The sequence below is a fragment of the Tursiops truncatus genome, chromosome 20 (assembly GCF_011762595.2).
Source record: "Tursiops truncatus isolate mTurTru1 chromosome 20, mTurTru1.mat.Y, whole genome shotgun sequence".
NCBI classification, from domain to species: Eukaryota; Metazoa; Chordata; class Mammalia; order Artiodactyla; family Delphinidae; genus Tursiops; species Tursiops truncatus.
The window spans coordinates 5,512,214-5,538,124 of record NC_047053.1 but is presented as its reverse complement, the minus strand read 5'-3'; the positions used below and the strand labels follow the sequence as shown (position 1 = coordinate 5,538,124).

Below are 25,911 nucleotides of genomic sequence, written 5' to 3'. Positions count from 1 at the left end.
AGACTTTGGGCTGGTGACTGGAGGTGCTTAGACCCTGAGAACACCGACCTTCCCAAGGTCTGCATCTGGGAGACCTCAGCTGCTTTAGGTGCATCTGTAGGGCCTCAGCTCTCACCCAAATCGGAAGCACAGCTACATCAAATTCAGCACACAGCTCTCCAGCGGCCCTAGCAGACAGAAGGAATACTGCCCAAGTTTTATAAGAATTGCATATATTAAAGGATGGGTCCAGTAACCACCAGCCGCTGGGACCTTCAGTGACATGAAGAGACGTAAGGCACTTAGGAGCCACGGTGCACACCCTGAAAGTGGAGAAAGGCATTAAATACGACCCTCAGAGGTCACTTTGTCCAGCCCCCTGTTTTGATCCATGGCCAACAATAGAGGCCCAGTAGGGAGTCATGAGGTCATTTCCATCAAGATGCTGCTCTTGCTGTCCCTGGGAGAATTCCAGCCTGCACAGAGCCAGACCTGTCCACCCGACTTCATAATCTCTCAGCTGGTCAGGCTCACTGCTGCTCTGAAACCACAGCTCAGCCTCTTGCGATTGGCCACATCTAAGGTCATACTCCAGGTTCACATCAGGTCAATCTTTAGTGCTTCCAAAAAAGAAAAGACAAGATAGTGCTCATGAGAATCATGCATTTACAGAATGATCTAAGACACTGGTTCTCAACCTTGGCCATGTACTGGAATCCCCTTCAAATAATAGTGATGCCTGCATCCCACCCCCGAGAAATCCTGGCTTAACTGTCCTGGGGATTGGCCTGGGCATCAGGACAGTTGAAAGTAACCTGGGTGATTCTAAGGAGAGCTGGGAAACACTGTCTTAAGTGATTCTGTAAATGCGTTGGTTGAGGACCACTGATCTAAAAGGAAGTTTATTAATGTCAAAGGGGAATTATTTGGACACAGAGGAAGCTCTGCTATAAGGAAATGTATGAGGCTGATATAGAATGAGCTTTGAGTCGTGTGAGAGAGAGATGACTAAGATTACGGACCAATGGCTGAGCTTCGGGAAAGGGATGCATCAAAGGAAGCAAGAGTGACCAAGCTGGAAAAATTCAGGGCCTGGCATCCTAGCCCCAAACTTCATCTACCTATAGTTTTGAATGGATGTAAGTTCCTACCAAATGATTGTGTGTGCGTATGTGTGAGTGTGTGTGTGTACGTTCCCCAATATATTTTTTAACAGCAAAAGTCTTTGCTGGAGCTAGCCATAAGGACATAAGACTCTGCTACTATATGATATATTCATCCCCTAGGCCAGGAGGCCCAAGTACATGCCTCTTCTGTCAGGACCAAGAGCAATCACTTGCCTCCCGGGGCAAGCCATTCATTTGTATAATGATATAAGTAACACAGATGAACAGGGGAACATCTCTGTCCTTTGGAAAGCTGTTACCTGTTTGCACAAAGCAGGAGCTCTAGAAGCTAATTCAGGAGCCACAGTGGTTGTATGAGTTAAAGATCATCATTATTTATTCTACTTGCGCACCTCTATTGGGATCGAGGCCTGGGAATGAGGCATATTTTCCGGCCTGTGAGTGCAAGATAGCACTCCTCCCTCCCTCCCATTGCTGGTGTCTTATCAGGAAAGCCCTCTTCTCAGAGATCTCTGACGTTGTTTCTGCAGGCGGACCTGGCCAGCTTGTGCCTGAAAGCCGGGGTAAAGAATCTCAGCACCGTGTTTCTCATGACAGATGCCCAAGTAGCTGATGAGAAGTTCCTTGTGCTCATTAATGACCTCTTGGCATCTGGTAAGAGACTCTCTGCACTTGAATGTCTCTAACCAATTCCTGCTGGAGTTGGAGTCATTCCAAGGTGGAGATTTTGTTCTAGGTCAGAAGAGCGAGGTCATAGAAATGAGGGAGAAAACTGACACAGCGGAGAACTGGTTCATCAAGGTCCTTCTAGGATTGCTGCTGGGCCTGCTGTCTTTTATTCTCCTTACATGCAAAACAGACAGTAGTCTTATGGCTTTCTTAGTGGGACTAGATATGACAAGAGGGGGAAAGTAGGTTAGGGCCTGCAGATCTGCTGAGTCCAGAGAGCAGGTGCTCTTCCCTCCCCACACCCAAGACAGAGAGAAACTGGGATGTGTTCAGTATTTCAGGGAGGGAAGGCATTAGCAGCAACATACACACACACAGTACCTGCACACACAGAACTTACCCAAGAGGGCAAGGTTACGTTGCCAATTTAATTAATCAAGGATTCAGAACTTTATGAATTTTTCTTAGATTACAAAGAACTTGACAAAGGCTGTCTCAACTTCCCTGGGACACTATCAGTGCAAGACAGGACTTCAGTGGAAAGTTCAGTTCTTGATACTTTGCTGCCCTTATTTTTTTAGGGATTCAGGACTTATGCCAACCATTCTAGAAAAAAAAGTTTAAGTATACACATATATGTATATATAAATATACATAAACATACACAAGATATATATATATGTATATATGCCCAAGAAGATAAAACAATATAGTATAAAAATTATGCATTTTCAGAAATTTGAGGTGTATGTATATTTATATTAATTAAAAGGAGAATATGATTTCCTGACTCTTAACCCAAATTTAGCATCTATAAAACCACCTCTTATCTGGGCTAATAAAATAGTCAGTGCACAGATGTTCTGAACAAAATTTCTGCTTCCAGATTTCCATTTCAGAAAGCCTGTTTCTCTACAGTTCACCTCCTGGCTCTCCGACTAAATCCTCTTTAGTTTATGAAGTCAAAGGACCGTGATCACAATATACTTCTCCAAAGTGTATTCCATGTCATATATAATATATTTCAGGATGGCTTTTTCCATGCAATCTCTAGGAACTTTACTGCTTCAGAATCGTTGACTGCTTCAAACTTTGTGCCCTTGTACCCCAGGCCATTTTACTATCACTTCCATGACGAGCCGCTGGTCTTTGGTCCAGACCATGCACTAGCAGGCTCTGTGAGCAACCTTCAACTTCCTCCTGATGAGGACCAGAGTCGCATCAGGTTGGGACTGATGGCTCCAACCATAACACTGATCCCACCCTCTCGTTCCTTTCCCGACCTGCCCTATTTAAGTTAGTTTCATATCCAGGAATTTGCCTACTAACTCTTATACCTTTTCTCCTCCAATCCAACAAATTGTCCTTTCCTTAAATACTGTCTTTTTAACATCCCACCACCTTCTACAACAGTATTTCACCTACAACACTACCTCACCTTTTGTTATTTTACCAAATAATGAGAGACGGGTCCAACTGTCCTCCCACCCTGAAGCTGCACCCTAAAGTCTAATTTCTAAAACAATCAAAAAAGGTAAAATTGTGCTTCCAAAGACTTATAGCTTTGGAGATGCCAGGCATGTTGCCAGCCTCACCCTGTATCTCATTTGGCTCCAATCCAGCCAGGTCACCTTCTCCTATAATAACGTCTGAGACACAAACGATGATACACTTTTACCAATTGAAATTTTATTCCTCAATTAAGTATTTTAAATTTTTCATTTAGAAAACAACTTGTTTCAAGTTCAGATGAATTTTTGAAGCCCTGCCCAGTGAAAACTTAATGCAATCAGTGTGCTTCAAAGTCATGGAATTTCAAACTCACATTTTTAAGGCTTCTATACAAAAACAGGATTTACACACACATGTTAAAATGGAGCTACAATTAAAAGTAATACTTTTCTAATCTTCATCCCTTTTATCTTAACCATTTTGACAGGGAGAATTGAGCATATCTGAGTTCTAATTTTCCCTGTCAGATAATTTCTGGCTAGAAATTAACTGACTGCCAGTCCAGGCAGAGCTACAGAGATTCCTCAGAGCCTCCCCATCCACTTAGTTTTTCAATTTTATGGGGTTGTGCAATCACTGCATTCTTGGATAACACAGTAGAGACTAGGAAACTATACATTGGGCTACCTTGTCATTAGCTCATCCCTCTCTAGTCATCTACAAATCCTATTAGGTTGAAGATAAGGTACAGTGAGCGAATTCCACTGATTCAACACTCCCCCAAAACATCTTCCTCAGTGACCTCATGATCTCACGCCATAGGCTATCTGCTTTCCTCCCACACTTCTTTAGTTCATTGTTTCATCCCTTGGTTTCCTGACACCATTTCCAGAATCAAACTGTATTGGTAATTCAGCACATAAATCCCACCTCTGACACCACCCAAACATTTCAGAACCCATCATTATGCCACATGCATCTCAGTTTGGTTACAGACTGACAGTAAGAAATCCTCACTGAAAGTTAAAAAAATAAATCAAGTTTCTTAGCAAAAGCAACATAATTGTATAAGAAGCAGGGTGGCCACCTAAATCAGAGTGAATGAAGCCTATCTTTCAGTCACTTTCTTTGGCTACCAGAGTCCTTAATGGGGCTCATGAAGCTTCTAGTGAAACTATGCATGAAATGCTGGCCCTTGCTGAGTCTGAAAAGTTCAATTCTTGCTATGTCCTTGTTGCCCTGTATAACAATTCCTGAAGAATGTACACTGGCCATCAAAAGCAGGTATTTAAAAACTCTCACAAAATTTGTTCTCTCTTGGTCCTCCTTCAACCAAACTCAGCATCAGCACGGGCCCATCCTAATCTAAAGGGAGAAAATAGAATCCTTTCCTGGTTTTTTGGTACAGCACGCCTGCCTCCAGGTTTCCAGCATTCCAGAAAGCCCACTTTACCGCAGTCCCAGCTAAGAAGACCTCGTCTGCTCCAGGCGTGGTGTCCTTTCCTCTCCTTACTCTGCCAGATTTCATACTTCATTTTACTTTGGGATCTTGTGTTGGGATTTCCTTTTCGCTTTTCAAAAGGCTTAATTGTTCACTCCAAAATTAATATTTCTCTTCCCTGGCTCAGACTAGATCACTTTGCATCTATTTGTGTATTCAGAACCATTTATTAAGCTTCCACGTTCCAGTCAGTAACCTCTGTGTGGTCTATTGGAATAGTTGATAACCAACTGAGTCCCCTCTCTTATAAAGCCATATGCCTCTCCGTCCCTGAAACAGACTGTCCTTATTACGTTTGGGCCAAATCTCCTCTTGGAATGTAAAACACAAAAAGATCCTCTCATCTTCCAGGTGCTTTAGGATTAGATGCAAGACTGACATGTTAGTGATCTGTACACATCACATGAGAATGTGAAGTCTGGAAATATTTGTAACAGTCTTGGCATTGGATTGTTCTCCTCCCATGAGCATCTAGAACTGGATTCCCTGATAGGCCATCTATGCTTTACACAAGTTATATTCTGGCCCAGTTTCCCTGAAAGGAAAAAAGACAAAGTGGCAAAAGAGAAGTGGCAAAGATGGCAAAGACGACAAAAGAGAAGCCATTAAGCATGTATCTGACCTCCTAAGCATACTTTGTGGTCTCAGGGGATCTGTTTACCTCATGTGTCCCCAAACCATAAACCATGGAAATTTAAACCAGCACCTGGTTGCTTCCAGCTGCCACACAGAAATGCCCAGAGCGTAATGCAAAAAGATGCTTGAGTAACAGCTTTTCTTTTCTTCATGTGGTACTAAATTCTCATACAAGTTACTTGAGACTATGTCTCTGTGCATTCTCCTCCATTACTAACCTCTCCCTCCCTCCTCTCCCTCATCACCTATGTCCAAGAGATAATCAGTTGCCACCAGTTTTACCCCCTAGCTATTTCTGAATCCGTTCTTCTCTGTCATGACTACCACTGATCTTTTCATCTTTTGCTTCAACAAATGCAGACACTTCTTTTTTTTTATTTTATTGAAGTATAGTTGATTTACAGTGTTGTGTTAATTACTGCCATACAACAAAGTGATCCAGTTATATATATTCTTTTTTATATATATTCTTTTCCATTATGGTTTATCATAGGATATTGAATATAGTTCTCTGTGCTATAGAATAGGACCTTCTTGTTTATCCATCCTACATATAAAAGCTTACATTGCAGACACTTCTTAACTCACCTCCCTACCTCTCAGGGAGGCCCACCCCCATCCATTCTCCTCACTGCTTCCAAAAAGGTCTATCAAACTATAATTCCTTCATCAGTTCCTAAGTGAATGCACGATAAGCTGTTTTGTACAGGAAAAAAAAAAAAAAAAAACAGCTGCCTTGGACCTGCTTCCTTCCTTCCTCACTAGCTTACCTCCCCATTATGATCTAGTAATTCCCACCTCCTTGAAATAACACACTGGACTGCCTCCTGACACCCTTACTGGCTCGCGCCGTTCCTTTTGAACCTCATGCCCTTCTCCTTCTTTCTCTGGATTAACTTCTACCCATAGTACAAGACTTATCTTGGATGTTATCTCTCTGGGAAATCTTCACTAATCCACTGTCGCCACGAGGAATGAGAAACATCCCTCTGTGTTTCTCTAACATTCAGTGGATGCACACACCACCATTGTACTGAAACGACATTGTAAACTTATGAAAGGTAGAGACCGTGTTGTCTGTTGTTGGTTCATTTTTTGTTATGAAATAATCCAGAGGTACAAAAGATAAGGATTAAATACCTACTGCCCAGCTTAGGAAATAAAACAACACTGATATAATTATAACTCTCTGTAAAGACTGTGTTATTTTCACCATTTACATTGTCAGCACTGAACGCATCTCCTGGCCCATAATTAGCATTCAAGAGGTATTCGTTGAACCAAGGTGTGTAATATCATAAGAAAGATGTGTCATCTTACATATTAGATATTACTGTTGAACACGTGCTTTGAGAAAGTTTCCAGCCATGCAGAGAGAGGGCCAGGGGTCCTGAGACAGTCACCACACTCCCTGTTTTTTCTCCCTTGAGACCAGGGAAATGTTTCTGAAAAATGTTGTTCCTGGGTGGGATCAAAGCCCTTAAGCCATTGTGATGCTAACTGGTTCGCACAGAATAACCCTCAGGTTTGCCTTTTTTATTACCAAGCTCCAACTAACCAAACCATCTTAAATTATCTCAAAGCACTGTGGCCTCTGAGAGCCCCAGACCACACAGAGAAGATGATGACGAGTCTGACTTGCAAAATATCAGGACATGTTAAGGACCGCAATAAGCCATTCTGCACTTGGCAGCAGAAATAGGGCTTCCCAACTTTAGGTCACAAGGGGAAACTCTTCAAATATTTAAATAGCCTCTGCCTCTGTCCACATCACAAAATCCCCTCTGGCAGTTCAGTCTCCTGCTTTCAGCATGACTACCTACATCACACAGTAAGTGACGGGAATGTTGTCAGGAGAAATTGGAGGAACAAACCTGGAAATGCAAACTTTGCTCCCAATTCAGAGGTGCTCAGTTCCATCTGGTGATCTTCCTAAGGGATCTTGGGAATTGTGTGACAAATACCCGCATCTTAAGAACATGGAAAAAGGCTCTAAAAGGCCTAGGTGTTTTCAATATCTTGGCACTTAAAGGGATCATATAAACTAGGGCGAGCACACTTTTTCTATAAAGGGTCAGAAAGTAAATATTTTCAGCTTTGCAGACCATACAGCCTCTGTCACAACTACTCAGTTCTGTCATAGTATTGGACAAATAGCCATAGACAATATCTAAATGAATGAGTGTAGCTGTGACCAGTAAAACTTTATTTATGGACAACAAAATTTGAATGTCATGTAATTTTCATGTGTCATTAAATAGTATTATTTTAATTTTTTCAACCATTAAAAATTGTAAAAACCAGGCTTTGCTTGCAGGCAGAGATAGAGGGCCAGATTTAGCCTATAGATCATACTTTGCCTCCTCAAAAGATATAAATCCTGCATATTTCAGAAAATAGAAAGGTGAAGAATGCAGACTCTATTACTACAAATATTCTGAGACCAAAGGGAATTCAGGTTCTCACTCTCTAATGTACTTATAGATAAGAAAATGTAGATTGTCAGAGGGGCAAAGGAGAAAGGAATTCAGACCGCTGCAGGCAGTCAGCCCCAGAAGTATGAGTATGGCTCGCATCAATTCCATTTGAGTGTTTCTCTTTTTAAAACTTCGCTGAACTCCTTAACTCCCAACACATGCTAAATATCATTTCATTTTTCTAGCTGTTTTCTCTGATCCCCTATTTTTATCAAATAAGGCTGAAATGGATTCTTCCACTAGTAAGACCTTGATTTTGACAAGTTTATAGCACTGGATATTTTGTATGCATGCTATGAAATAATGAATGGAAATTAACTCAAGTTTGTCCAATTAAGGGAAGAAAGTAAATGATCATTTTCATGATAATTCATTTTTTTCATTTTTCCCATTTAAACAATTAAGTTTAATTAGTATAAAACTCTAACCCACCTCTTGGCTGGATTAGTGTTGTCAGACTGTGAAGGCCAGAAATCTGTTGGAAAGTTGAGTTTCCTCCAGATACAGTAATTCAGGGAAGTGCAGCAGCTTCAGTAGTGAAAAGAATCACAATTCCCACCACTCAGATTAGTCAGAGGCCATTTGCCAAACCACCCACCTTGGAGGACCTCACCCAAGTCCACAGGAAACAGAACAGGTAGTGGCTCCACTGGCTTCTTCCCGCTCTAACATTTCTACGATGCTAACATTTCTTTGTTGGCTATGGAGGAAGGAAGAAGCACGTCGGTGTGCAGAACTTCAAAGGGGAGCTTGTATATGACTTCAGGTCCACGTAGCTTCAACATCTACCTAAAGCCTTGTCCTGGAAATAGGAAAGAGCTTTTCTGATAGCCATAGAATATCCTGGAGTGAACCACATTCATCTTTACCTCCTATCCAGTGTTCCAGGATTTAACTGCACCAGTGCTTCCTTCATTCTTACATCCCTTAAGCTCATTTCTCTCCTTGAGAAAACTTAATGCCATTCACTATCGGCCTCACTACTACCTTTACAGCTCCCAGTCTGTCTGCATTTCTTTGCAGTTTTCTTCATTCTTCTTTTCCAAGGCCAACTCTTCCATGTGAGCTAGGGGCCCACCAGCTGGTTCTTAATTCAGAATTTTGCTTTATTCTATCCCCTCTTTCAATTTCTGACTCTCCCTCACAGTTTTCACATTCTCACCACCCACATTTACTTTTTCCTTTTATGTTTTTCTATATTTGTTTACAAAACATGTTGGGATACAGAAAGCAATAAAACAAACACCCATGCAATTATGAACAATGTTGCAAAATAGAAACATCTGATGTGTGCAAGCAGAGTTGCTTTACAACAGGTGCCCAAAACGTAGATTGTTAAATTGTCTGGTATGTGCATTCCAAGTTTACTAAAAAGTGCCTGTTGCCCTCCCGAGTAGTTGTACAGATTTATTCTCTGCTTGAATACCTGTTTCCTCCTAACCTCACCAACACTTGGTTTATCTGACATACCAGTTTTTGCCAAAGGATATAAAATGGAATCTCATTTTTGCCCTTTCCCTTCTTACCTGTGACATTGGAGCATCTTTTCAAGTGCTTATTGGCTATTCACCTTATGTTAGTTGCCTTTTTATACAGTTTGCCCTTTTGCTCTTCGGTTCTTTCTTTTTCTTATGGATTTGTAAGAGTCCTTTGTATTTTCTGGATCCTAACCCTTTGTTCATCATGTAGGTCATAAATGTCTTTTTGGAAGTCTGTATCTGAATTTTGTCATGCTGATTTCGTTTAAATTTTGTAAACCTTAGTCTTTTTATGTTTCGTGCTTTTTGTGCTCTATTTCAGAAATTGTGTCCTATCCAACACCGTAAAAACAATCTTTTGTATTTTATCTATAAAATATTACTGTTTCATATTCATGTCTTTAATCCACCTGGAATGTATTTTTGCTTGGTATTCTAATTTTATTTTTTGATATTAGTATTGAATTATCCTAACATCACTTATTGATTTGTTCATCCTTTTTTAGCATACTGATTTTGAATATGAATTTCCTGTTTACATCTGGGTCTGTTTCTAGGTGTTTCACTCATTGTTCTATTTATTTACCCAAGTACCAATTTCACATTGTTTTAACTAACATAGCTTTATAAGGAGACTTGATTTCTGATAGAACAAATTCAGGATTGAAAAAGAAACCCATTTGATTTTTGGGGGGCGGGGAATTGCATCTTTGTGATACTGGTAGTACTGAGTCATCCACCCATGAGCAGAGTATTTTTCTCCATTTATTTTGGATTTTATTTATGCCCTTCAGTAATGTTACAGTTTTTACATCAAGATCTTGCACATCTTTTTATATATTTATTACTGCCTGTCTTATAGTTTTTGCTGGTATTCTAAATACCTTTTGCTGGTATTCTAAATAGCTGGTTATTCTAAATAACTTTTTTGCTGGTATTCTAAATAAAATAACTCTTTTTTTCGCTGAAGTACAAAAGTGCCATTTTATTTCCAATATTGATTTTGTATCCAGCAAGCTTGTTGTTTAACACACTTACGAGTTCTGATTGTGTATGTATATAGTCTCTTAGATTTCCTATTTAGAAAATTAGATTTTGATGATAATAGTTTTATTATTTCCTTAACTATCCATATAAATTTTATTTCTTTTCCTTGACTTGTTAGCTAGGACATTTGTATAATGTTGACTAGAAAACATGAATAGCAGTCATGCTTGTCTTGTTCTTAATTCAAAAGAGAATATTTTAGTATTTCACTGGTAAACAGATATGATGTTTGCTTTGGGTCTGCGACAAATACCTATGATCTGGTTAAAAGAAATCTCAAACTCAATTTTCAGAAATTTTGTGCAGCTGTTTTGATGGTCATATCGTTTTACTTCTTTAATCCATTAATGTAGTGAATTATTCTCATAGATTTTTCTAATATTTAACCGTCCTTGCATTTCCAAGATAAACTCTAATTGGTCATCATATATTAATTTTTATATATTTAGTTGAGTTTTTAAAGATTTTTTCCATTATATACTGCCTCACTAATACGCTAGTTTATCTAACTTTCAGAACTTTGCCAATCTGGTAAAAAATAATAATTAAGGATCTGTGCTCCGATTCTTCCCAGGAGAGATCCCAGATCTCTACTCTGACGATGAGGTTGAAAACATCATAAGCAATGTGAGGAACGAAGTCAAGACCCAAGGTCTTGTTGACAACAGAGAGAACTGCTGGAAGTTCTTTATAGAGCGGGTCCGACGACAACTGAAGGTACAAGGATTCCCTGCCTGGGGTAGACAGGACCAGAGATGGCCCATGGGAGCCTCTATGGATATTTTGGACACAATAAGCTGTACTTATTGATTGTCTTGGGAGTGAGTGGTTAGGGTACAAGGCCCTTCTCAGCCTGAGCACCTGTGCGAGGATGCCCTTCTCACATGCTTCAAGGGCAGTGGCCTCCTTCTTGCCTCCTGAAGTCCCAGCATTTCTAATCCCTTGGCTGGAAAGGCTGCCTAGCATTTACAGATTTTTGTCTCTGTTGATATGCTTCCCAGTTTCCTGGGAAATGAAGAATCCAAGGCCATGTCTGTCTCTCTGTAAGTACATCTTGGATACCTTCTTGGTTCTCCCCACCCTTCTGCCTTCTCAGGTGACTCTCTGTTTCTCCCCGGTGGGGACCAAGCTGAGGGTCCGCAGCAGGAAGTTCCCCGCCATCGTGAACTGCACAGCCATCGACTGGTTCCATGAGTGGCCGCAGCAAGCCCTGGAGTCCGTCAGCTTCCGCTTCCTGCAGAACACGGAGGACATTGAGGTGAGAGGGCAAAGGAGACACCCCTCAAGCTCCTCTCCACCTCTGGGTACAAGGAACCCCACATCCGGCAACTCCAGGTTGTTGGAGCACAGCTTTCCATGTGGTGAAGCAACAAGCTGGGTGGGCAGTCACCTGCTGTCTTCATGGCCAGATGACCTCTTTATTTCCTGCCCTTTGATTCTAGCCCACAGTCAAGACATCGATTAGCAAGTTCATGGCTTTTGTCCACACAAGTGTCAACCACACCTCCCAGTCCTATCTGAGCAATGAGCAGCGCTACAACTACACAACCCCCAAATCATTCCTGGAGTTCATCAGACTCTACCAGAGCCTGCTGTGCAGGAACAGAAGGGAGCTCAAGTCCAAGATGGAGCGGCTGGAGAACGGGCTGCTGAAGCTCCACAGCACCTCCGCCCAGGTGAGCGACGTCCTTCCAGTCCTCCTGCCTTCGGGGGGCTCGAAGGTAGTGGGGGCGGCCCCTTTCCAGAGGACTGGAGGACCACAGTCACGGTCTGCCGACCACACACTGCTCTCCAGAGGCCCCGGTGCCATGAGGACAGTGCCGGTGATACCCAAAAAGCTTTATCAGAGGTCCAGGTTCTTGCTGAACTCATCCAAAAGAGTTTGGGCGAGGAACACAAAACACAAAGGAAAACACACACACACACTGAGGAGCCAAGAGAGCAAAGAAGCAGTTTATTCAGTGCAGAAGTGAAAGTTACACACTCAAGAGTTCGGGCATCCTCACAGTGAGGGGCCCGCCGCAGGGTTTTTTTGTTTGTTTGTTTGTTTTGCGGTACGCGGGCCTCTCACTGTTGTGGCCTCTCCCGTTGCGGAGTACAGGCTCCGGACGCGCAGGCTCAGCGGCCATGGCTCACAGGCCCAGCCGCTCCGCGGCATGTGGGATCTTCCCGGACCGGGCACGAACCCGCGTCCCCCGCATCGGCAGGTGGACTCTCACCCACTGTGCCACCAGGGAAGCCCACCGCACGGTTTTTTGATCCTCCTTTTATCCTATTTTTAGCCCTTTGAATGGGTGGGGTCTTTGTGATTAGGGATGGAATATTCATTGGGGGAGGGTTGAAGGGTGGCCTGGATGGCACCAGGTTGCATCAACTCCCGGTCCTGCCCATTCGTCTCCTGAAGCCACAATACATGCACTCTAAGAGCTGTTTTCCCTTAAATTCTACCTTACTAGTCAAGTGCCACACGTGAAAGGTCGTACAGAGTCATCAGCAACCTGTGCATTTTTATTGCGCGTGGTCTGCAGTTTTCATGGTCAGAGTTTCTTGTTCAGATGCTACGCAGTTTCTGTTTTAGATGCCATTCCTCCATGCATCATGGCCTCATTAAAAAGCAAAACAAGGAGGTGATATTGCCCTCTGCCTAAGGCCCGGCCCTGTCTTTCCTGCCTCACCAGAAGCCCAGCCGAGTTCTCCAGTGGAAGTGCACATCCCCAGCTGCAGTTTGGCGCTTCCTCTCACTGGCACAGGAATCCCCTGAATCTCCTCTTCTGTCTTTCTGTTTATCACCTCTTCCTTTTCCTCTACTTTCTTTTCCTCTCCAACACATAGTCCTTTCATCATCAAAACCCGAAGAGATGAATGGCTGGGAGAAATGGTTGCAGGGTTATACCAATTTTCTTATGTTTCTTGTGTCTTACCATGTAATCTGTCAAAGAGCCATTGGAATCTAATTTCTTAAACAAATCCTGTCTCATATCATGCGTTCCCTCAAATGTTCCTAAGTGGTTGGCCATCAGAAGAAGGCCCCTGTTGTCTTGTCCTTGTTTTGTTTTTCTACTTACTCTTCCAAATGGAACGAATCTATTTCAGTTAATTTACTGTCCTTCCCTTGAGAGCTGGGGACAGCTCTAGCGCCTTCTCTGCCCTGCTCATGCCCATCAAATATTGCTGGTCCCTCAATGGCCCCTTTTTGTGCTCTGCTTACCAGCCGCAGAGCCGGCCTCTCATTAAGGCAATGAAATTTCATGCATTTGCACAATTAAACTAAAATTGTAATCAATTTAATTCTTGGGCATCACATGTTGCTCTAGATTTCTAAGCCTTTCATTTACTGTCACTTTCTCAGAGCTCTACCTTTGGAATAGCTCTATTGAACTTCCTCCTTCTGACTTGCCCTTTCTCCCTACTTCAGTTTCTTGATTCATAGACGTAATGTATCTAAAGGATTTCCGTTCACTTAGTGGGATGCAATGAGCCCTTGCAATCTATACACGTGGAATTTCTTCTGCTCGGGAGATTTTTCTTCTATTATCAGCTTTTGCTCATCTGGTCGGGCCTCTCCTCCAGGAGCAATGATGAACTAGATGGGTTCCTTGTGCTCCATATCTATTATCTGCTCCCTCATTGCTTTCCATCCCTTTGGCCTTTTCCTCTACATTCTAGGAGAGCTTTTCAAGTTTATCCTCAACAATACTAATCTAATCGTGGGCAATATTGCTTCTGCTTCTTAGGCTTCCAGTGAAGACTTCAACTACACTATTACATTTTCGATATCCCCACAGACCTTCCTCATCTCATCCTTTTCCCTTTCCAACGTTGCTTTTTTGTTTCAGCCTATTTTTCTGCAACTATATCACAGAAACCATTCTACCGATGATGCCGAATAGCTTTTCTGATGTCTTTTCTAGATCCAGTAATGGGTCATTTTCAGAGCTGCGTTGCTCATCATAGTCTTCTAGATGCTATTCCTTTCTTTGTCCTGTATTTATATAAAGACATTTTTTTCCCTTTGTTTACCTCCCAGCATGGTGAGATCTGTTCAAACTCGATGTTTGTCAACAAATCGTATGTGACAATTATCTGTGATGCTACTCTCTTTCCATTAGTGTCATGACCAAACCCCCTTCTTAGAGCTACAGTACACAGATCCCAGTCCAGGCCCTAGCAGCTTACCTGGTGCCCACCTTTGTCAGAGAAAGGTAGCGTCTTCTTGCCCCAATCCCTTTCTTGTTCTCTCAATCTCTGAACGTCTAGAAAACAGCAAAAGATAGAATCCCAGAATGCAGTACTACCAGATTTATTTTTTACCATCTCTCAGCTCTTCCTCTTCCTGTCTCCCCCAACCTACAGTGCCCTCAGAACATTCTGTATCCCCACCAGCCCCTGTTCCACCTCCTAGCCATTTATCCTCTGGGAATTGCTGGTCAGTCTGTGCAAAGGACAATTGCTGGGGAGCAAACAATGGGAAAGGTGCTCTGACACTCACAGAGCAGCGCCCAGTATTCTGTCTTGTACAGACCCTGGGGCTTTGAGCAGACAATGAACGGAGTCTGTTTTCCTGTTTTAGGCAATCTCTGTTTAACAAGGAGAAGCCTGGTTATACCGTGAGGTGAATCCAGCTCTATCTGCTATAGTCGGTGGAGAACCCTCCCGAGTCCTGGCATCAGTCTGTTTCTTCTCCTTCTGTCTTCTCTACTTGAATGAATAATACGTCTATCTACCCAGTTACCTACCCTGGCAGCTGCAGTGTTATCTTAGGCTCCTCCCCTTCCCTCACTTCCCACATTTCAGCGTTAATACATTCTATAAGTTTTCCAAGTATCTCTCAGAGGTACTCTTCTTGCTGTGTCCCCCATTTTAGACACTTCTTACCCAGATTATTTCGATAAACTGAACTCTCAAGTGTCTCCCCCATCCCAAGCCTGCTTCACCCACATCCTCTTGCATCACCTATCAGCCAGACTCTATGAGGTCACCCTTGACTCTGCTCATGCCTCTCTTTCTCTCACCACCTACAGCCAGTCCATCAGAAAATCACAGTTGGCTCTGACTGCCAACATGCCCAGAATCCCACTGCACCTCCTACACTGCTACTACCCTGATCTGAGCCACCGACATCTTTTACTTGGGTAGCTACGATACCATCTAACTAGTTTGTCTGCGTCCACTGTTGCCCCCTGAATAGTCTGTCATCAGCTGAGCAGCCAGAGTGAGGTGATGAATTTAAAGCACAGGTATGTCACTTTTTTGCTTAAAACCCTGAGATGGCCCCTATTTCCCTCATTACAATGAGGCTCCTCCCCAGCCCTGCCCTGTTAACTCTCAGACCCCATCTCCTACTGTCCCAACCCCACGGCATTCCTCTTGAACCTCACCCCTTCTTTGCTCTTTCCTCAGACACTTCAGGCCTTTGTACTGGCTGTTCCTCTCCCTGGGATGCTCTTCCCTCTAATATCCACTGAAGGCTTCCTCCCTCATCTCCTTCAAATGTCACCTTCTCAAAGAATCCTACCCGATGACCCCATTTTAAATTGCGACCCCACACCACTCCTGATCCCCTTATTCTGCTCTACTTTATCTTTTCCCCATAGAATTTGCCCCTCTCTAACAAATTATATAATTTACTTTTCATTATATTTATGTTTTGCGGTCTATCTCCATCTGTTGGATACAAGCTCTATAAGAATAGGGATCCTTGTCTGTTTTGTTTGCTGATGTATCCCAAGTGCCTAAAACAGTGCGTGGACAGAGCAGGCACTCAAAAAATATTTGTTGAATGAATGAATTAATAACATTCTACTTAGTCTCCCTGACTATATTCTGACAGCACTCTAGACCAGCACTATCCAATAGAAACACCCTGCAAGACATAGATGCAAATTTAAATTTTCTAGTAGCTGCATCAAAAAAAGTAAAAATGAAGTGAATTTTATTTTAATTATATATTTTAGTAGTATATAATTTTATCACATATTTTAGTAACATTTTATTTAACCCAGTATATCCAAAATATTATCATTTTAACATGTAATCAATGTAAAAAAAGTTGTTAATAAAATATTTTCCCTTTTTTCCTACAAGGCTTCAAAAACTCATTTGTATGATTATACTTACAGCGCATCTCAGTTGGAACAAGCCACGTTTTAAGTGCTTGCAGTCTGGAATGCTGCCAGAATACAGTAAGAGAGACGAAGTAGAATGCTACATTTTAAGCCACGTTTCAAGTGCTCATTAACCACGCGTGGCTGGTGGCTGCCAAGCTAGACAGCACATCTTCAGACCAACCTCTCTCCTGCTCTTAGCGTGCTCTTTGTTCAAACCACAAATCTGAGTATTCTCTTCAGTAGGCCTTAATGATCTAGACATTGCAGTTCAGATTCTCTGAACTTTTCTGGAACTTTTTAAATTGCATATAGCTTCACTCTCCTCTTCCTCTTTTCTACTACCCTGAAGTCCAGCACTACTATTTGAAGTTCCCCCCAAACTCCACAGCTTGCTCACATCTCTGTGTCTTTATATATGCCCCCACCTTGTCAACTTGTCACTGTCAGGATCTAAAAATATTTGATAGCTCCCTGCCCAGAAGCCCTCTCTAAGCTCTGAGCAGTATACATTCCCTTCTCTATTTTCTCTATGTTCTTTGAATTATTCATCCTTTTTTTGAAAATTGAAGTATGGTTGATTAACAATGTCATGAATTAATCCTTGAATTATGTTTCTTCTCTTGCATATATCATGCCATACTGTTATCAGTTCTTCAAGGGCAGAAATCAGGATTCAGTTGCACATAGAGTGTGTTCTATAAATGGGTAGATGGGTAGATGATAGATGGATAGGCAAATAAACAAATGAACAGGTTCTAAAATCACCTACAAGTTCAGAGAGTGGGTAGAGAATGGGTCTTTTGCAATTCTGTCACCTGATGTATATTCCAAACTTATTGATGGTTATATAATGATGATTCTTCTTGTAAAAATGGTATCTGGGGTGCCTAACTCTGATATAAACCCTTCATCTGGAATTATTCCTTTGGTAGAAAAGGACAGAAGTATAGCGCCATAAATCTTGGTATAAGGGTAATGACTTGAATTATATTCTACGGTATCCTTCTACCCAATTGTGACAGCTTTTGGTGTACGTAATCTGGTAGGAGTAGGCTAAATGGATCTTACAGCTCAGGCTCAGACAGACCCTGAATTTATTTGGCAATAATAGTAGTATTGGAAGTAGTAATAATGACAATAATTAACAATCGTATGGTAATCTAAAATTTAATAAACTTTAGACTTATAATTTCATGCTTTGATTCAGCTGGTCAGAATATAACTTTATTTTTCCGTAACTGAGTTTAACTTAGCTCTGGGTCCATCTTTTTTCCTTTAAGAGTAGAAATCTCTTAATCTTGCATTTCAGGTTGACTTGGTCACTTCAAGTTAAAAAGTCAGTCTTTGGAGGGCAGTCAGTTCTCTCTCGTGACACAGTCAGAGCCCCCCAGTGTGACTGGGGCCTCCCTTCCTCTCTCACTGGCGACCTCGCTTCTGTGTCTAACTCCAGTGGGTTCATGAGGAAGAGGGTCTGTTGGCCGGAAGAAGCGTTCGTAGATGGTGGCCCATAGGCCACTACCAGTTCCCTGCAGATAGGATTTAATCCACAAATCTGTCTATCTGGAAACTTTTAAGTTCAGTTTATCTTGGGATTTAAAATAATCTTAGGCCACCTGAAGTTGACAGTTAATTTGTGATGATGTATTTCTCAAGACCCTTTGGTTGCAAGTGAAAAAAAAAAAACTAACTCAAATTCACCCTACAAGAAAAAAAAAAAAAGATGAAAAGATGGAAAATACAGCAGGGGAGGGAAGGAGAAGAGGAGAGAAAATTTTGAGATTGCATTAGATATTTATCAGGGCCCTTTCGATGGCAACTAACCAAAATCCAACTAATGTTGGTTTAGACAAGACAACAAAACAAAATTTTTAAAAGTGGATTGGGACTTCCCTGGCAGTCCAGTGGTTAGGACTTCACCTTCCAGTGCAGGGGGTGCAGGTTTGATCCCTGGTCAGGGAGCTAAGATCCCACATGCCTCACGGCCAAAAAACCAAAAAAAGCATGAAACAGAAGCAATATTGTAATAAATTCAATAAAGACTTTAAAGATGGTCCACATCAAAAAAATCTTTTAAAAAGTAAATTAAATTAAAAAATAAAAAACAGAAAAAAAGTGGATTGATTCATATAACTGAAAAGTGAGGGATAGAGTTTACTTTGGACAAGACTGGTGCTGCATATTCACTAGATGTCCCTGTTCAAGCGGGCAACCCCCATGCCTCTGAAACCTCAGATTAGTATTCTGTCTGCTTTGCTTCTTTACCAGTATTTTCAGCCAAGTTCCTGGGTTGGCTCTGATTGACCTCTTTGGGTCATTGGTTTGCCCATAGTTGAACCAATCTCTGTAACTTGGATACTCTCATTGGCCAAGCCAGGATCCATCACAACCACCAAAGTCAGCTTCACCCAAAATACAAAGACTTGCGAAGGAAAGGTCTTCAAAGGAAAATCAAGCTATGTTACCAAAACATAGTGTTTTTTAAAATTATTATTATTAGGCAGGCAAACCTAACAGATATCTACTATAGATGGAAAACATCTATATCTAAGAGGAAAGCCTGCTTGAAGTACAAATTCATATCAGGAGGTGTTGGGTGACCGTATGGATTCTGAGTCAAGAAGGAAGATATCTCCAGGCCTCCTCTCCTCAGTGGAGTGTTTTTGGCGACTGATTATCCTGGATTCCTTCTCCTTCTTCTGGAGCTCTGGGGGGAGGTCCTGAGAAGCTTGGCCTCCCTCCGTAACATCACGTGCCTGGACCTCAAAGAAGAGAGGGTCTCTCACCACTATCCGGTCCTCACTGGACTCAGTCAGCATCCCCCCACCTGGCACATATGGTCAATAGTCATGGGGTCGGCAAGACTGAGAGAAAGGGTCTCATCAGTATTGGTGACACTTTCCCTCTTAATCCTCCTACCCAGGCGTGGGAGTGTCTAAATAAGAAGAGACCCAGAATATGGCTCGAATACTTTGAATAAGGGAATAAAGGAAGACAAAAAATTTAAGTAACCTATTTCAATGTCCTGTTCTACTACATAAGAGCCATAAAATGACCCTGAGTTGTGCTTTCTCTGTAGCTTTGTGGGGAGCAGCCTACTTCTGACTGGTGGGACCCTCATGTCACTCCACGTCACAGCTTAAGAGCTATAAAGCTCCCACCCATAGTGCCGGTAATGTGAGCCTGAGGTCATAAGCCAAATCTGCAATCCGTAAAACAAACAGCAATAACAACAACAACAAAAAACCCACTTCAATTTTCTCAAATCTCCCAAGATTTAAAAAGGAACAAAAAGTTACTGGTATGTTTGCTGACTGGAGTGATTATGTGGTTCAATCATTTTGATTTACAATTGCATCTTTGTCCTTGTAGAAATAACTCTCTGCAGCTGAACAACGGGAGGTGGAAATGGATTAACCTTCCAATGCGGGAACATAAGACGAGTTCTAGGGAGCAGGCCTTCATTTGAGGTTAATGCAAAGTCTCCAGTTTCTATGGATACACAAAATTAAAGAGCGTTCTTTTTTTTCTTCTGCCTTCATTTTCTTTTCTTTCGATCTGCCATGAAAAGGGATTATCAGAAGCTTCTAAGCCTCCGTTTTATTTTTGTATCATAAAGCACTGGGATCTGTTTGACGCGTTCCACGAGCTCTGAAGTAATATTTGGTTGTTGCGTGAAATAGACTTCAGGAAAATGAGGGACGAGAGGTCATGCTGCAATGTAAAGTTTATGGGCCATATTGCAAGTACAATTGGCTTTTTTACTTTCCAGAAATAGATGAGTCTTCTCCTTGCACATGAAAAAGCCATGACTTAGGCCAATGATTCTCAAACCTAGGCGGGCATCAGATTCACCCAGAGGGCCTGTTAAAACACAGATCTCAGGGCCCCATTGCCAGAGTTTCCGATCCAGTAGGTCCAGAGTGGGCCGGAGAATTTGCATTTCTAACAAGTACCCAGGTGATGCTGATGTTTCTGGTCCAAGGACCACATTCTGAGAACCATCACAGTCTACTGAACACATAGAAAACCATTCATCCCTCCCTAGCTGATCAGGGAAATAGAAGGTTTCCTGAGAGCCAACATCCCCATCACTTCATTACTGCCTCCAGATGCACATGAATATGGAGGCTGGGCAGGGAACCCAGGTGGTCAGGACCATCGGAATCCTTGCTGTCCCATTTCAACCTGGTCATCGATTTCTTGAAAGGATTGTGGAAATAGATGAAGACGAACCAAATGAGAACACTCAGAGGCTCTTTGTTCAGAGCCTGCTCTAGCAAGGGCGTCAGCCACCACTGTTCGCACTTTGGCAGAGACACAAAGGCAGGCAGAGGAGTGGGAAAGCTTGATAGTGGGAAGATGGGAACGTTCCTGGATGAAGGCTGTTGGCCCTTGGAAGCTGGAGGAGGGCTGACTGGAAGCAGGGCACCCTGTGTGATTGGTTAGGGGTGTGTGTTTGAATTTCTCTCATTGGTCCTACGTTGGAAGCAGGGACAAAATTAAGAAAGTTGTCAGTTATTAATCAAGTCCTGGCCATCTGGGGCTGATTGTTACAGAGGTTGTTATCTGTCTTCCTGGACTGTTACTTGGACAGTAATCTGACTTCCTACAAGTATGACCTGTAGCAGGCTGGCTTCCTGAGCTGGTTATTGTAGATAATGGGCTGGTTTCCTGGGCTGGTTACTGTGAGTTCTGATTCAGAGTTCTACTTTTATGGTCTGGTCACTGTCTGTTCATATATTCCATCTTTCAGGATGCACAGTGGACACTCATTTTTATAGTTTGCTAAATCCTTGGTGTGTTCCACATTGGCCAATTTCAATTAAAGAATGCCTGGTTTTTATTAAGGGCCTACTATGTGCAAAGTGTTATGTTAGGCATGTGAGGTTTTGTAAAATATAGGCACCAATGTCAGTGAGAAGCAGCCTATGTCATTTGGGCATCAAGGAGAAAGGAAGGTCAGGGCATGTGTTGCTTAGAATCTTCCACCACATTTACTGCAGAGGGGAGAGGAAGAGGGAGTCCAGGGTTCCTTTTCTTTCCCAGGTCAGGGAGCTTGGTCCCAGCTGAGATCTCAGCTTTTCACCTTTGCATCAGGAGTCGGCATTCTTCTCTGCTCTGCAGGGTCAGACCCCCACAGTCATGTCCGAATAAACCTGCTGCTTCTCTGCTGCAGGTGGATGATCTGAAAGCCAAGCTGGCTGCCCAGGAAGTGGAACTGAAACAGAAGAATGCAGATGCAGACAAGCTGATTCAGGTGGTGGGCGTAGAGACAGACAAGGCAAGCAGAGAGAAAGCCATCGCAGACAAGGAGGCGCAGAAGGTGGCCCTCCTCACGCTAGAGGTGAAGCAGAAGCAGGAGGACTGCGAGGAAGACCTGGCCAAGGCAGAGCCAGCGCTCACGGCGGCCCAGGCAGCCCTCAGCACCCTCAGCAAGGTAGGAGCCGCGTCTGCGTGCTTGCCTATCCCTCGGGGGAGGAGCAGACTCTCCTGTGACCCAAAGACAACCTGCTACCCTCCTGTTCCAAAGAGACACAAAGGCAAAGTCGGGAGGGCTTGGCTGGGACCAGCTGTCACTGGTTTATTCATTAAGCAAATAAACGTTTATTTAAGCTGACTGTATGTCAGGATCCACGAGCCACCAATGAAATCCAAGAGACGTGAGTGTGAGAATCAGTCAGGACAGGAGAGGCCAACTGGTCCAGCCTCCTCGCTTCACTGATGAGAAAGCCAGGGCCCAGAGAACTGACTTGCCCAGAGTCACAAACCTCAATGTTAGAGCCAGGCTTGAACTCACATCTTCAGAATCCAAGCCCAGAGATCTTCCAGCTATGCAGTCCATGGTCATTTTACCCATTATGTACTATAGGACACATGAGCCTTTTAGGACCCTATGAAAATATTTAAGATATGAGACTAAAAAGATGTCGTCTCCAAAATATGAGGAAAAAATTCTACAAAATCAAACTTAGCAAGTATTCAGGTGTCAACAGCATGCAGTTGTGTGTCAACTAAATTCAGCTCATATACATGACCTTTTGGTGGGACAACCATGACTCTTGAGATGCAGTCATAGGCAGTTTTATTCTGGTTCCCTTTAAATGTATTCTGTGTGTGTGGAGGAGCATGTGGTTACTACTTCTTCCTTTTATAGTTTTCACAGTTAACCTTCTTTCCTATTTGGATGACCATGGCTGAAGGGGTAAGGGAGGAAGGCGGAAAAGGGGGCAGACAGACCCATGTCACCAGGAGTTGGCATCAGAGAGGGACTGAAAAGCTGACCGTTTATCGGGATGCTCACATCAGCTCTTTGGAGACCCTCCACCAGTCACGGGGATCTTTCCCTGCAGGTTGCTTTCTCCCCCTTCTCATGAGGGTCTAGCTATTCACTTGCCCATCACGTGGATGACTTACTTGGTCAAGGTCTAAGACAGCCTAAGCGAGGTGTGCCGTGCCAGCAGTCCCCTCTGCTCCTCGGGGACACCTGAGCCTCCTTTCTCCAGGCAGGCTCTGAGAGCATTGGCCACCCGTGCAGTAAATTACCCTAGTTCCACTGTCAGGGGACTAGCCTGGTATTCTCATCCTGTAGATTTCTGGGGTGTAGGTTAGATCCCAGTCCACTGTGTGATTCAAATTGTGCGGGAAGCGTTTAAGCTCTCTGAGTGGTCTCCTTAAAGCCCCCTTCTCTCCAGACTTGATGTGAAGTGCAAATGCCCCCCATCCTCTCTTAAAGGCAGAGTGGGTGGGACTCAGCAGCAGTTCTCACTAAACATTCTCTCTTAATCTTCGATCTCCTGACTCCTTTATACCCTCAGTGCAAGTGAAATGTTCAAGAGTCAAAACACTGTGGTCTATTGAAACCTCCTTTTATTAGTTCTGTGTAGCCAACTCACACCTCACTTTGGAAGGAAGCATCTCTTGACTTAGGGCCTCAGACAATCTGAGACTGAACTGGGGACATTGTAAAATCCTGTGACGTATACTTATGTATAAAATGTATTTAATGTGAGATTAAATACTAAATGCATCTTAGTATTTTTTTATGATGTGGGGTGAAAAGTCCCTAAAAGGAAGGACCTAGAAAGGCCTTAAGTGGGCCTCTACCCTAGAGAACACAAGATTCCTCCAGGAAAGTTTTGGGTATCATCAGGTGGACGGGGAATCGGAGGTGTAGCCCAATTATGCTACCACTTCTCAGCCTGAACCTGTTAATACAGCCGGGTCTGGGTCTCCCTGACACCCCAGTAGCATCATCTCAACCGCCAGGCCTTTGATTAGACATCACTTCACTGCCGCAACCTAGGATTCCCTCTCCTTTCATCTCACTCTGTCTAAATACGACCCATATTTCAAAATCAAACTTACATTCGAGATCAGTCCGTCCCTTTTCTGATTTCCAGAGCACAAAAGAGAGACCACTTTATTTATTCACCCTCTTGTAAGTGCTCATTGATCATTTCTTGCCAAGAAGACTGATGTCTCTCATAAGATCTTTTGACACAGGGATTATATTTTCTAAGATGAGCTGAGTCCAAATCCTGGCTGAACTATTCACTGCGTGTGGCTCTAGGAATGATTTTTTCTTCTCTGAGCGTCCGTTTCCTCACCTGTAAAATGGAGGTAATAGTAATATAGTCCCCATCAGGTTGTTATAAGGATTCAATGAGATAAGTTATGAAAAGTAGCTAACAGATGGCAGCCATTCAATAAACGTTTGTTGTGGTTGATGATGTCGTTATAACAGTGTTACCTCGTCTGTTTCCACAACGCTGGAAACAGCAAAAGCCCATAAATACTCTTGGTTAATTTGTTGGCTGATTAGTTAGTTGATCATTGTTGGTAGAAATAATCACATAGAGATGTAACTCATGGAAGTAATGGGATAGAATTCTGAAAATAGCACTGGATTTGAAGTCTAGATATCTCTGCCACAAAGGGAGTAAAACTCATTTTTAATGAGTGCCTACTATGTACCAGGCAACATGATAGGTGCTTTCTTCTAACTGGCTGTGGAGCCTGGCACTAGTCACTGAACTTCTTAATCCCTCACTTTCTTTCCTCTGTTACAAAGAAAGGGGCAAATAGGAATTAATGGGCTCTTTCTCTCACACTCTCATCCAATCTATTAGCAAGTTCTATCCATTCTACTTTCAGAATATATCTAGAATTCAAATGCTTTATATCATCTCTACTGCTGTCACCCTGGTCCAAGCCACCATCGTATCTTCATTGGACTATTGCAATAGCCTCTCACTTGGCCTCGCTGTTTACAGCCTTGCTCCAGCGCTGTCTTTGCCCATTGCAGCTGTCTGAGTGACCTTTTTAAGACAACAGTTTGACCACATCATCCCTCTGTTCAGAACCTTCCATTGGCTTCCCATCATATTCAAGATTAATTGACATAGGTGTATGGGTTTATTTCTGGGCTCTCTATTCTGTTCTGTTGATCCATATGTCTGCTTTTGTGCCAATACCATGCTCTTTTGATTACTATAGCTTTGTAGTATTGTCTGAAGTCTGGGAGGGTTATGCCTCCTGCTTTGTTCTTTTTCTTCGGGAAAAGAATTGCTTGGGCAATTCTGGGTCTCTTATGGTTCCATATAAATTTTAGGATCCATCATATTCAGAATAAAATCCAAAGTTGTCACCATGGCCTGCAAGGCCCTACATGATTTTGCCTGGCTCATCTCTTCTACTATACAGTCTACACCCCAGTCACTTCTCTTCCAGTTGTCACTCCAGTCCACCCACACTGACCTTCTCACCGTATCTGAAACACTTCCAGCACAATATCAGCCCAGGGCCTTTGAACGAGAAATTGCTTCTGTGTGGAATGTCTTCTCCCAAGTATCTCCATGGTTACCTCCTCTTTCAGATATTTGCCTAGAAGTTTACCTTATAAGGAAACAAACAATGAAAGTATTTATTAATTTCAGAAAAAAATTAAAGGTATGCAAACAAAAAAATATAACCCAAGGTAACCAATGTTTATAATCGTAGTCATGTATATACTGAATTTGAACTAAAATTTTGATGTGACCAGAATGGGGGGAGGACCTTAGGGGAGAAAAGAGGGCAATAAAAATAAATAGTCACACTCTACAATAGGAAGTCTTTCAAGAGCATCTAAAATGAAGTACATAGCAGCATCAGTGTATCCATTATCAATAAGGCATGAAATCCAAAAGGAATGATGGAAGAATTTGTAAGCGGTGGCTTCTGGAGAGCTGGAGTTGGGGGGAGTGGGCATGTGTTTTGTTCTCAGCCTAGTAGCTCTGAACTGTGTGTGGACTCCATTAACAGAAATGAAAGTTTAAAATTTTCACTGACTGGAGAGCACCTAAAAGGGCATAGCTAACCACCTGGCCAGGTAGGAAGTAGGGAAGAGAAACCCCGTGACACAAGGGCCACAAGGATGAGTGTTTCACTAGATGGACC

The 25,911-nt window shown here is 42.6% G+C and overlaps 1 protein-coding gene across 1 annotated transcript in view; it reads left to right on the top strand.

The window, feature by feature from the left end:
* The window catches only part of DNAH9 (dynein axonemal heavy chain 9), a 299,550-nt gene that overhangs the window by 184,322 nt on the left and 89,317 nt on the right, over positions 1-25,911 (top strand). The window contains exons 45-49 of the mRNA XM_033846740.2: positions 1,637-1,760; positions 10,941-11,083; positions 11,463-11,624; positions 11,809-12,042; positions 21,650-21,910. Of these exons, the coding sequence (XP_033702631.1) occupies positions 1,637-1,760; positions 10,941-11,083; positions 11,463-11,624; positions 11,809-12,042; positions 21,650-21,910 (924 nt within the window). The remainder of the gene's footprint in view (positions 1-1,636; positions 1,761-10,940; positions 11,084-11,462; positions 11,625-11,808; positions 12,043-21,649; positions 21,911-25,911) is intronic.